This window comes from Rhinoraja longicauda, chromosome 36 (assembly GCF_053455715.1).
Source record: "Rhinoraja longicauda isolate Sanriku21f chromosome 36, sRhiLon1.1, whole genome shotgun sequence".
Lineage (NCBI taxonomy): Eukaryota > Metazoa > Chordata > Chondrichthyes > Rajiformes > Arhynchobatidae > Rhinoraja > Rhinoraja longicauda.
Window position 1 is genome coordinate 938,443 of NC_135988.1, and position 12,350 is coordinate 950,792.

Sequence of the window (12,350 nt, forward strand, 5' to 3'; positions counted from 1 at the left end):
GGCAGCCCCCGGCTTGTTTGATGGCGCCGCCACCCAATGGCGTGCGGCTCCGGAGCGGTCCTCCCACCAACCGGCGGCGGCGAGTTGGCGCGGACATGAAGCGGCGGTTGGTGCTGGAGTCGCGCTTCTCTGCGCATCCCGACTCCCGGGCCTGGGCCGCTGCCTGGAGCCCGGCCGGCTCGCTGCTCGCGTCCTGCGGAGGCGACCGCGCCGTCAGGATATGGGCACGAGAAGGTGCGGGGTCCCGGAGAAACGGGAGGGCGCGGTCGGGGGGCGCCGTGGCGCTGGAGGCCCGGGGCCGGGGGAGAGGGTGGCGGGGGAGAGGGCGGCTGGAGGCCCTGGGCCGGGGGAGAGGGCGGCGGGGAGGGAAGGAGGGGAAGGGGACGACGGGAGTTCTTGTTGACCACCTCACCCACCGGCGTCTCTGACTCTGTTACAGGCGCCTCCTGGGTCTGCCGGTGGCTGCTGGAGGACGGGCACCAGCGCACCGTGCGCAAGGCGGCATGGTCGCCCTGCGGCGGCTACCTGGCCTCGGTCAGCTTCGACGCTACCACCTGCATCTGGAGGAAGAACGAGGGCGGATTCGAGGTAGCGCAGCCATCCTGTGATACTGACGTTTTAGGTCGAGATCGGGACTGTAACATGACTGGACTTGACGAAGTTTAGAGAAGAATTACTCTTGAATGTGGAATCTGCGCCAGGGAACATGGGTACAGATGATAACAAAGTTTGGGACGGAGTTGACCATAAAGCATCCTGCTGTCCGTAGCCTTTGTCGCCACTTGTTAACCAAAAATTGGTCTCTCTCAGTCTTTGTTTAGTGAATTTCCCTGTCATCCCAAGTGTTCAGTGCAACCATCAGGGAAGAAATTACTGCATCTGCCTATCAGATGCCAGTCATTTTTTCTCTGAAGGTTGCAAATATTCAGAATTGTGTACTCCAGCCAGTTTAAGGCTGCACACAACAGGTCTGGGATGTTTTTAATTAATAGCTACGAGGAACAGGCGGTGGACTGAATTTGAGGCCAAGATCCGATCATCCACGATCTTCATGAATGATGGAGATCAAAGGCTGTAATTCCCTTTCTTTGTTCTTTAATTGACTTTACCTTGGAATCCCTTGAATTCAGTAAATTGCTCACAGTATCGAAGTGGTACGGTTACTTTAAAAAGGCAGTTTATTGGCCTTTGTGGACTGATTATAAGATACTTAGCCCAAATGTTTTGTTCTTGACAGTGTCTGACAACTCTGGAAGGGCACGAGAATGAAGTGAAGTCTGTTGCCTGGGCTCCATCGGGTAATCTCCTGGCAACGTGCAGCCGAGATAAAAGTGTGTGGGTTTGGGAAGGTGAGAGGATATTTTTAAAAACTGAGCCTGGTTATCAGTTGGTAAAGGTGAGAAAGTTTAAAGATGTTTATCAATGCTGAGTTTGAATAGGAAGAAAGTTGCGAAGATAAATCAACAAACTACATGAATGAGCAGAGTGACATGATAATAGTTATACAGCATGGAAACAGCCCAACTCATCCATGTTGACTGAGGTCCCCATCCAAGATAATACCATTTGCCTACATTTTGCCCACATCCCTCTCAATCTTTTGTATCCTTGCACCTGTTGAAATAATTTAAAAATGTTGTTGTAAGTATCTGTCTCAGCCATTACCTGGGGCAGCTTGTTCCATATATGTACCATCCCTGTGTTAAGAACGTTGCCCCTCAGATTCCCTTTAAATCTGTCCCCTCTCGTCATACAGCATGGAAACTTACCCATGCCCACCAACATGCCCCATCTACACTAGTCCCACCTGCCTGTGCTTGGCCCATAACCCTCTAATCCTTTCCATGTACCTCTCCAAATATCTCTTAAATGTTATGATAATACCTGCCTCAACTACCTCTTCCAGCAGCTCGTTCCATACACCCATCACCCTTTCTGTGAAAAAAAAAGTACCCCCCTCAGGTTCCTACTAAGTCTTTCCCGTCTCACCTTTAACCCATGTCCTCTGGCTCTCCCCTACTCTGTGCAAAAAACTGTGTGTATTTACCCGATCTACTCCTCTCATGATCATGTACACCTCTGGATGATCACCCCCCATCCTCCTGTGCTCCAAGCAATAAAGGCCGTCTGTTCAACCTCTCCCTATAGATCAGGCCCTTGAGTCCTGGCAACATCTTTGTTCAGCGGAGAGTGGATTGCCACCGCCCCATAGCCGGGACAAGACGAGAGATCGCAGCGCCCCCTCGCAAACAACAAACTCAAGGAAACTTCCCTCCTCGCCGCCGCCGCTCATCCCTTTTTGAATAACAACTACAATTCTTGGGTTTGTTCTTATTTCGCTGCATTAGAAGGAGACGGGGCCGGGGAAGAGAGTTGAGGAGCGGTGCTGAGAGAGGGAGGGAGCAAGTGACTTAGAACAAAAGCTGCAGTGTCAGCAGTGTCTTGTAAATGCAGTTTTAGGAGAGTGCTTCAGTGTTCACTGCATCAAAAATATGGTTAATGCTTGAACCTACACTGGAAATTGGAGGAACAGCACCTCACTTCTCCTCTGACACCCCCTCCCCGTGCTCCCACTTAATAATAATAATAATATAATAATAATAATATTCATTTATTGTCATTGCAGGCAGTGACCAGTGGGGTACCGCAAGGTTCGGTGCTGGGACCCCAGCTATTTACGATATACATTAATGACTTAGACGAAGGGATTAAAAGTACCATTAGCAAATTTGCAGATGATACTAAGTTGGGGGGTAGTGTGAATTGTGAGGAAGATGCAATAAGGCTGCAGGGTGACCTGGACAGGTTGTGTGAGTGGGCGGATACATGGCAGATGCAGTTTAATGTAGATAAGTGTGAGGTTATTCACTTTGGAAGTAAGAATAGAAAGGCAGATTATTATCTGAATGGTGTCAAGTTAGGAGGAGGGGGAGTTCAACGAGATCTGGGTGTCCTAGTGCATCAGTCAATGAAAGGAAGCATGCAGGTTCAGCAGGCAGTCAAGAAAGCCAATGGAATGTTGGCCTTCGTAACAAGAGGAGTTGAGTATAGGAGCAAAGAGGTCCTTCTACAGTTGTACCGGGCCCTGGTGAGACCGCACCTGGAGTACTGTGTGCAGTTTTGGTCTCCAAATTTGAGGAAGGATATTCTTGCTATGGAGGGCGTGCAGCGTAGGTTCACTAGATTAATTCCCGGAATGGCGGGACTGTCGTATGTTGAAAGGCTGGAGCGATTGGGCTTGTATACACTGGAATTTAGAAGGATGAGGGGGGATCTTATTGAAACATATAAGATAATTAGGGGATTGGACACATTAGAGGCAGATAACATGTTCCCAATGTTGGGGGAGTCCAGAACAAGGGGCTACAGTTTGAGAATAAGGGGTAGGCCATTTAGAACGGAGATGAGGAAGAACTTTTTCAGTCAGAGGGTGGTGAAGGTGTGGAATTCTCTGCCTCAGAAGGCAGTGGAGGCCAGTTCGTTGGATGCTTTCAAGAGAGAGCTGGATAGAGCTCTTAAGGATAGCGGAGTGAGGGGGTATGGGGAGAAGGCAGGAACGGGGTACTGATTGATAGTGATCAGCCATGATCGCATTGAATGGCGGTGCTGGCTCGAAGGGCTGAATGGCCTACTCCTGCACCTATTGTCTATTGTCTACAACGAAATTAAAAAATAGCCAATCCTGACGGTGCGTACAAACATATATGCACATAATCTCTCTCTCCCCCCCACCTCTCTCTCTCTCCCTCCCCCCTCTCTCTCTCCCGGTGGTGGCCACTGTGTTTTTTCTGTTTTATAAATAATTATATACATGAAAACGTAGAAACATAGAAAATAGGTGCAGGAGGAGGTCATTTGGCCCTTGGTCCTGTGATCATGGCTGATCATCTACAATCAGTAACCTGTGCCTGCCTTCTCCCCATCTCGTGGGGGGGAGGGGTTGACAAACTGGGAATATGAAGATGGAGTTAAAGAGGAAGCGAATAGAGGAGAAATTGCAAAGGACTCTCGAATGAATGGGATGGGAAGTTCTAGAAGGTATAAAGAGAGTACGGTCGGGGCCGATTATGACCGGTGTGAGAGGGGAGGTGAATACCGAAATTAAAGTGTTGTATTTAAATGCGCGAAGTATAAAACATAAAGTGGATGAGCTTGAGGTTCAGTTAGACGTTGGCAAGTATGATGTTGTGGAATCACTGAGACATGGCTACAAGAGGACCAGGGCTGGGAACTGAATATTCAGGGGTACACAACATATAGAAAAGACAGACAGGTGGGCAGAGGGGGTGGGGTCACTCTGTTGGTGAGGAATGATATTCACTCCCTTGCAAGGGGTAACATCGAATCAGGAGATGTAGTATCAGTATGGATAGAAATGAGAAATTGTAAGGGTAAAAAGACCCTAATGGGAGTTGCTATGATATACTTCTCTTTTATTTTTATGCTGTCCTTGACTTCCCTTGTCAGCCACGGGTGCCTCTTACTCCCCTTAGAATCTTTCCTCCTCTTTGGGATAAATTGATCGTGCAACTTCTGCATTATTCCCAGGAATACCTGCCATTGCTGTTCCACCGTCTTCCCTGCTGGGGCCTCCTTCCAGTCAATTCTGGCCAGCTCATGCCTCTGTACTCCCCTTTGCTATACTGTAATACTGACACTTCCGATTTTCCCTTCTCCCTATCAATTTGTAGAGTAAAATTCATATTGTGATCAATGCATCCTAATGGCTCTTTTACCTCGAGTCCCCTTATCAGATCAGGTTCATAACACAACACTAAATCCAGAATTGCCTTCTCCCTGGTACAAGCTGTTCTAAGAATCTATCTCGGAGACACTCCACAAACTCCCATTCCTGGGGTCCATTACCAATCTGATTTTCCCAGTCTACCTGCATGTTGAAATCTCCATAACCACCGTAGCATTACATTTGCGACATGCCAATTTTAGCTCTTGATTCAACTTGCACCCTTATGTCGAGGCTACTGTTTGGGGGGCTGTAGATAACTCCCATTAGGGTCTTTTTACCTTTACAATTCCTCATTTCTATCCATACTGATTCTACATCTCCTGATTCTATGTCACCCCATGCAAGGGAGTGAATATCATTCCTTACCAACAGAGCGACCCCAACCCCTCTGCCCACCTGTCTATCTTTTCTATACGTTGTGTACCCCTGAATATTCAGTTCCCAGCCCTGGTCCTCTTGTAGCCATTCCCACATCATACTTGCCAATGTCTGACAGCCTCAAGCTCATTCACTTTATTTTTCATACTTCGTGCATTTAAATACAACACTTTAACTTTGGTATTCACCTCCCCTCTCTCACCGGTCACAATTGGCCCTGGCGTTATTCTCTTATCCCATCTAGAACTTCCCTTCCCATTTATTCGAAAGTCCTTTGCAATTTCTCCTGTATTCGCTTCCCCTTTAACTCCATCTTTATATTCCCAATTTGTCAACCCCTCCCCCCCACGACTTAGTTTAAAGCCATACGTGTAGCACTCGCAAACTTGCCTGCCAGAATGTTGGTCCCCCTGCTGTTAAGGTGCAACCCATCCCTTTTGTACAGGTCACCCCTACCCCAGAAGAGATCCCAGTGGTCTGGGACTCGAAGACTCGCACTTTTCTCACAGGGCACTTCCCTCGACAGGGCCGCAACAAGCCTTGTTTATATCAGTCACTAAATTGCCTAATTGGCCAATTTACCAAACTTCTAATTTAAGAAAATAACTGCAGATGCTGGTACAAATCGAAGGTATTTATTCACAAAATGCTGGAGTAACTCAGCAGATCAGGCAGCATCTCAGGAGAGAAGGAATGGGTCAGAAGAATCGGTCTGAAGAAAGGTCTCGACCCAAAATGTCACCCATTCCTTCTCTCCTGAGATGCTGCCTGACCTGCTGAGTTACTCCAGCATTTTGTGAATAAAACTTCTAATTTAATTGATCAGCCAATCCACGTACTTGCTTCTATCCTGCCTTCCTCTGACAAGCTTGGAGGTACACGCTTCACTGATTGCCTGCTAGCGTCCTTTTGGCGCTCTTTTTAAACGGACTTTAACCTACAATTAACATTTACTTTCTCTCAGCCAACGGTCTTCTTTGCTCCTGCACTCCCGACCTTTACTGACTGACCAATCAGATAACAATCTGCCTCCTTATTTTTGCTGCCAAAGTGGATAACCTCACATTTATCTACATTATACTGCATCTGCAATGCATCTGCCCACTCGCACAACCTGTCCAAGTCCCCTTGCAACCTCCTAATATCCTCTTTGCAGTTCACACTGCCACTCAGCTTTGTGTGATCCACAAACTTGCTAGTGTTACTTCTAATTCCATCATCCAAATCATTAATATATATTGTAAATAGTTGCGGCCACAGCACCGAGCCTTGCGGCACCCCACTCTCCACTGCCTGCCATTCTGAAAAGGACCCGTTTATTCCTACTCTTTGCTTCCTGTCTGCCAACCAATTCTCTATCCATGTCAATATCCCAGCCCCAATACCATGTGCTCTAATTTTTTTCACCATTATCAAATGGTGGGACCTTATCAAAGGCTTTCTGAAAGTCTAGATACACTGCATCCACTGGCTCTCCATCCATTTTACTTGTCACATCCTCAAAAAATTCCAGAAGATTAGTCAAGCAGGATTTCTCTTTCATAAATCCATGCTGACTTGGACCACTCCTTTTACCGCTATCCAAATGTGCCGTTATTACCTCTTTAAAAATTGACTCCAGCATCTTCCCCACCACCGATGTCAGGCTAACTGGTCTATAATTCCCCGTTTTCTCTTTCGCTCCTTTCTTGAAAAGTGGGATAACATTAGCTACCCTCCAATCCAAATGAACTGATCTTGAATCTATTGAACATTGGAAAATGATCACCATTGCGTCCACGATTTCTTGAGCCACCTCCTTGAGTACCCTGGGGTACAGACCATCAGGCCCTGGGGATTTATCAGTCCCATCAGTCTATCCAATACTATTTATCGCCTAATGCAAATATATACCTATGGTATATATATATTCCAATATTTCAAGCTCTTTTTAAAAATGGAATATTATTTATTTGTTGCCATATAAACCTCATGTAAACTAACCTAGTTTAACCTTTCCTAATCTAACCTAACCTTGTTTTGAATTTCTTCCATTTGTTTTACTTAAGTTCTTTTTTGAGCTCATTAAATTTATAAAACTGACATTTCTTTTTTTTTCCCCTATGGCCCGCAAAATTGTGCCAAATATATAATGTGGCCCTCATGCTGAAGTTTGGAGGCCCCTGATTTAGAGCATTAAAAAGGAAAAATGTCTTCAGCAGAAACAATATAGTTGGATCAATAATAATCGAGAATACCACATTTTGTAAAGTGCTTGGCTGCCGTGGTTTTGACATTAATCAGTGAGAAACCTGCTCTGTGAAATGAGTTGTGGGGATGATGTTCACTACTGCTGACTTAATTTTGTTGCAGTGGACGAGGATGATGATTATGAATGTGTGAGTGTGTTGAATGCTCACACCCAAGATGTCAAACATGTGATCTGGCACCCAAATGGAGAGGTGAGTTTGTAATCAGCATGTTCCAGTGTCTGACACTCCTATTTCCAGAAGGACTGTGCTTGATGATCCCAAATGTATTGCAATATAGTGAGTGTGCCGCAGTCGGGTAGTGTATGATGTGAAGAACAACGTAAGCAAAAATATATAACAATGGATCTAAGATGGTTAGTGTATATTTCTGAACTTTCCGAACTTCTGGAAATTATAATAACAGCATTAAATATATATATTTAATGTATATCTCTGCACTTTATACAAGCTCCTGGCTTCTGGAAGTTATGATAACAGCATTAAGCTTTACAAGGAGGAGGATGACGACTGGGTCTGTACCAACACCCTGGAAGGTCATGAGTCAACTGTCTGGAGCATTGCTTTTGATAAAACGGGGGACCATCTAGTATCTTGCAGTGATGACAAAACTGTGAAAATTTGGAAAGCATACAGACCTGGTAATGAACAAGGTAAAGAAATTACACTGGGTGCCACAAAGTTCTTGCTCTTTGGTGGAACCAACAGAAGAAATATATGGTGTGGAAATGGGTCAGACAGTTACCTTTGCATCTGTCTGTTGATGTAAGCGGCGATGTAGGTACTGAGTAGTGGATTTACTTCAATCTTAGGAACAGCCACCAAGGATATTTGAGCAGGATGTTATATCTAAATCTTTCAAATTTTGATTTTCATTCCTTAAAGCAAAAATATAAACTGCTTGCTGCACAGCTTGTTGTCAGTTGGTTATTTTTACGTCAAGTTGGAAGCCAAATCTGATAGCACGAGGGGCAGGTTCCTGATGAAATGTTTAATTATCTAGATTATCATAGATGATTATTTACTGCCTGGATTAATCTGAGGCTGAGATTACTGATGCTAAAATGCGTAATAAATATCATGTTTAATATCGTTCAGATCAGTCAGAATCAAGAACATATTTTTGATTTAAGAATATGGTTCCACAAAGGTTTGGTACGTGCACTGCAAATGTATTGTGTTTTTTATTATATATGGTACAGGTGTGGTGTGCAGTGGGTCAGATCTGTCTTGGAAATGCGTCTGCACCCTGTCTGGGTTCCATACACGCACTATCTACGACATCTCCTGGTAAGTTAAAGCCGTCATTTTATCGGGGAAAGAGCTTTCTCATTTAGAATTCCTCCATGATCATTATAAGCATTGCTGTGCTTTAAATTTGCCCCCTCTGTTCCCTGTGCACCACCTTGGTGTGTGTGTACATTTCTGCATTATCCCCCCCCCCCCCCCCCCCCAGTTCTTCTGCCTATATGCATCCCGCTGGCGTCACATTTTAATCTTCTCCCCTTATACCGTTTTATTTTTTTCATCTCTGGGTTTTGTCCACCCTCATCTACCTAGAAAGGCTGCACTCTTCTGTAACAACCTGTCCCTTGCCTGAATTTGTTCCACCCCCAACTTATTTCTAGCTTTCGACCCCCTAGTAAAACCAGTCTGAAGAAGAATCCTTACCTGAAGTGCTCAAGCAATGCTGCCCAACCTGTTTAGTTCAGCAATAGAGCACGGACAGAGGTCCTTCAGTCCACCGAGTCACACTATCCATCATCCTTTCACACTAATTCAATGTTATTCCACTTTTGTCTCCACTCCTTACACACTTCGGGCAATTGAGAGGCCAATTAACCAATACATCCGCTCGTCTTTGGCATGTGGTCGGAAACCGTAGCACCTATGAGCGTTATCACAGGAAACTCGTGGTCACAAAAAGTTGACCTGTGAACTACAGAGACAGCACCCGTGGTCAGGATCGAACCTGGTTCTCTTGTGCTGTGAGGCAGCGGCTCTACCAGCTGCTCCACTATGCACCGATGCTCCGGGACTTTGCTGTTTTACTGTGCTGTAATTGGTGTACAAGTAGAAGACGTGGCAAAGTTATGATTTATTCAGCAGTTAATGATCATCCTTGTCCGTTTATAGTTAAATTTAGAACATAGAAAAGTGCAGCATATGCACATGCCCTTCAACCTACCATTTATGTGCCAAACATGATGTCAAGGCCATCACATATCTACTGCACATGACCCTCATCCGTCCATTCCCTGCGCATGTCCATCTGCCTATCCAAAAGACTTTTAAATGTCAATAACATATCTGCTTCAAACAGCACCCTGGGCAGTCACCACCTCTAAAAAAACTTATCCTTTATATCCTTTGATGTAATCTAGTTTCCAATGTGGATTTCAGGAAAATTTACAAGTTATCTGGATAATTTCCTCAATTTAAGTAACCTTATTAAAAACTAAGATCCATCGTGTAACAAATCAACATTGTATCTTTTCTTTCAGGTGTCACCTAACAGGTGCCATAGCAACGGCGTGTGGGGACGATGCGATCAGGATATTTGAGGAGGATTCTGGCTCAGATCCACACCAGCCAACATTCTCACTCACAGCAAATGTCCCAAAAGCACACACTCAGGATGTCAACTGTGTGGTGTGGAACCCAAAAGAAGCTGGACTCCTGGCATCATGTAGCGATGATGGGGACATCAGCATCTGGAGATATGAGTTTGAAGATTAGTTCTACATGAACAATTAATGCAGGTGCCCCCTGCTATTGCCGCAGTTTTTAAATTAATCACTGACTACTTCATGTAACCATTTTCAAATTTGCACTAAAAATTTTTACTACTTGAGGTTGTACCTGCCAGTAAATGTTGTACAGAGCATTAGTTACCATTAAATATAATTTGCCAAAAAATACAATCACCATTTGTTTTAGGTCTACATTTAGTATAAAATCATCTTGAAATATTAGATTGCACATTTCTCTTGTTCCTATTGTGTTTAGATGTGGCTAATTCTTGACGTTTCACCAGTTATATCACACTGGAATTCTCCCTAGCCTGTGTTCTGATATTTATCATGAGTGAATTCCAAAACAACTGTTTTAATAAAGTCATTCTTGCTCATGTTAACAACTAAGATGTTTACCGGTAGTTTTATCACTTTTCCTACTTAAACTGCTTTTCCTCCTGTGTGAAATATACCATGCATTTTAGTGTCAGGTTCAAGTATTTATTTCTCACCTAAAGACAATCAGCCACGATCTTATTGAATGTCAAATTAGAGGCCTATTATTTCAATTCTTAAAACCATCTAATTCAGAGAAATGAACCAATGACAACAACGTGGAAATAGGCCTTTTGGCTCACTGTGTATATGGAGTCATAGAGTGATACAGTGTGGAAACATGCCCTTCGGCCCAACTTGCCCACACGGCCATTGTGACCATTCACACTAGTTTTATGATGTCCCACTTCTGCATCCACTCATGAGGGGCAATTTACAGCAGCCAATCAACATATAAACCTGTGCATCCATAGGATGAAGCCCATACCGTCACAGGGAAAATACTGAAACTCCATACTGGCACCTGAGGTTAGGATTGAACCTGGGTCTCTTGTGCTGAGAGGCAGCAACTCTACCAGCTGCCCCTCTGTGCCACCCCGAAGTAGCTGCAGAACAGATTCTCAATCTTGCAGCATAGCTGGTCTATGTTTAGCTCCAATGTCTGGTTTTCAACAAGATGCCTACTGAATTACAAATAGACCACAAACTCCTTTGTTTACTCATCCCAAACCACCCCCTCTCCAAGAACTTACCCTTGCAACTGCAGGAGATGCAACACATGTCCCCACATCACCAACCTCACCCCCTTCAAGGGACCCTCAACAGTCCTTTCACGTGAGATAGATTCACAGGAACCTCCAACCTAATCTGCACCTGGTATTCCTGATGTGGTCTCCAGTATATAAACGAGATGAAGCACAGACCTGGCAACCATTTTGCCAAACATTTGCACTCGGTCCACCAAGGCAGGATCCACCTGTTGCTAACCATTTTAACTCCCCTTCCCATACTTGCCTTTCTGTACTGGGCCTCCTCCATTGCCAGAGCGAGGCCACATGTAAACTGGAGGAACAGCACCTCATATTCCACTTGGGTAGCTTACAGCACTGGATTCTCCAACTGTCTACAAAACATCGCCTCCCCTGCGGCCTGGCGGAGCTTGCCACAATCTCTCCTCCACCACCTCTATTCCTAAACAATTAGTACTGTCAATCCTCTAGGTCAGGGGCCTCCAAACTTTTCAGCATGAGGGCCACATTATATATTTGGCACATTTTTGAGGGCCTTAGGACAAAATAAAGAAGTGTGAGTTTTATAAATTTAATGAACTCAAAAAAGTTTAGACTAGGTTATGTTAGATTAGATTAGGAAAAGTTAAACTAGATTAGGTTAGTTTACATTAGTTATATATGGCAACAAATAAATAATACTCAATTTTAAAAAGAGCTTAAGTATTGCTATTATTGCTTGAAATAGGTATACAATTATTTATAAAACAGAAAAAATACAGTGACCACCACTGGAGGTGGGGGGGCGGTCGGGGTAGAGGGAGCAGCGGGTGGGAGCGTGAGGAGGCAGAGGGTGTCAGAGGGGGCTGCTTGCGGGGGCTGCTCCCTCCCTCTCTCTCCCAGAGCCAGTGATATCTGTGCCGCTGCTCCACTCTCTTCCCCGGCCCCATCTCCCTCTAACGCAGCAAAATAATGTACGGGCTAACATTACGAATGCAGCAATGTAGGTTTTATTGCAGGGGTGTAAAAGCTCCAGCTCGGATTATTCCTGGGGCATCCTGTTGTCAGCATGGAAGTGCGGTTTATGGCTGATCGTATCCTCTGATATCAGCAACTGGCCTCAAAGCTTTGAAGTGTTAAGAAGAACATCTTGCCATATGGACTGCCCTTTGTTCCC

The 12,350-nt window shown here is 44.9% G+C and overlaps 1 protein-coding gene across 2 annotated transcripts; it reads left to right on the forward strand.

Moving 5' to 3' along the window:
* The first annotated feature begins 67 nt into the window (after window positions 1-67).
* Window positions 68-11,977, forward strand: ciao1 (cytosolic iron-sulfur assembly component 1). 2 transcript variants are annotated; one of them, XM_078428948.1, is made up of 7 exons: window positions 68-234; window positions 440-588; window positions 1,238-1,349; window positions 7,478-7,566; window positions 7,826-8,027; window positions 8,577-8,664; window positions 9,879-11,977. In XM_078428948.1, the coding sequence occupies exons 1-7, from the start codon at window positions 96-98 to the stop codon at window positions 10,111-10,113; spliced, it is 1,014 nt and encodes a 337-aa protein (XP_078285074.1). In that variant the 5' UTR covers window positions 68-95; the 3' UTR covers window positions 10,114-11,977. The 2 variants fall into 2 exon arrangements, with proteins under 2 accessions (XP_078285074.1, XP_078285075.1); XM_078428949.1 differs by having other exon boundaries at window positions 83-234; window positions 8,568-8,664.
* The last annotated feature ends 373 nt before the right edge of the window (window positions 11,978-12,350 follow it).

What these genes read in the sequence shown, in the direction of transcription:
- ciao1 (XM_078428949.1), top strand. Translation starts at nt 96, where the DNA reads ATGAAGCGGCGGTTGGTGCTGGAGTCGCGCTTCTCTGCGCATCCCGAC. An exon ending in AAGTGTGTGGGTTTGGGAAG is followed by an intron (nt 1,350 to 7,477) that starts GTGAGAGGATAT and finishes ATTTTGTTGCAG; the next exon opens with TGGACGAGGATGATGATTAT. An exon ending in CAGACCTGGTAATGAACAAG is followed by an intron (nt 8,028 to 8,567) that starts GTAAAGAAATTA and finishes TTTTTATTATAT; the next exon opens with ATGGTACAGGTGTGGTGTGC.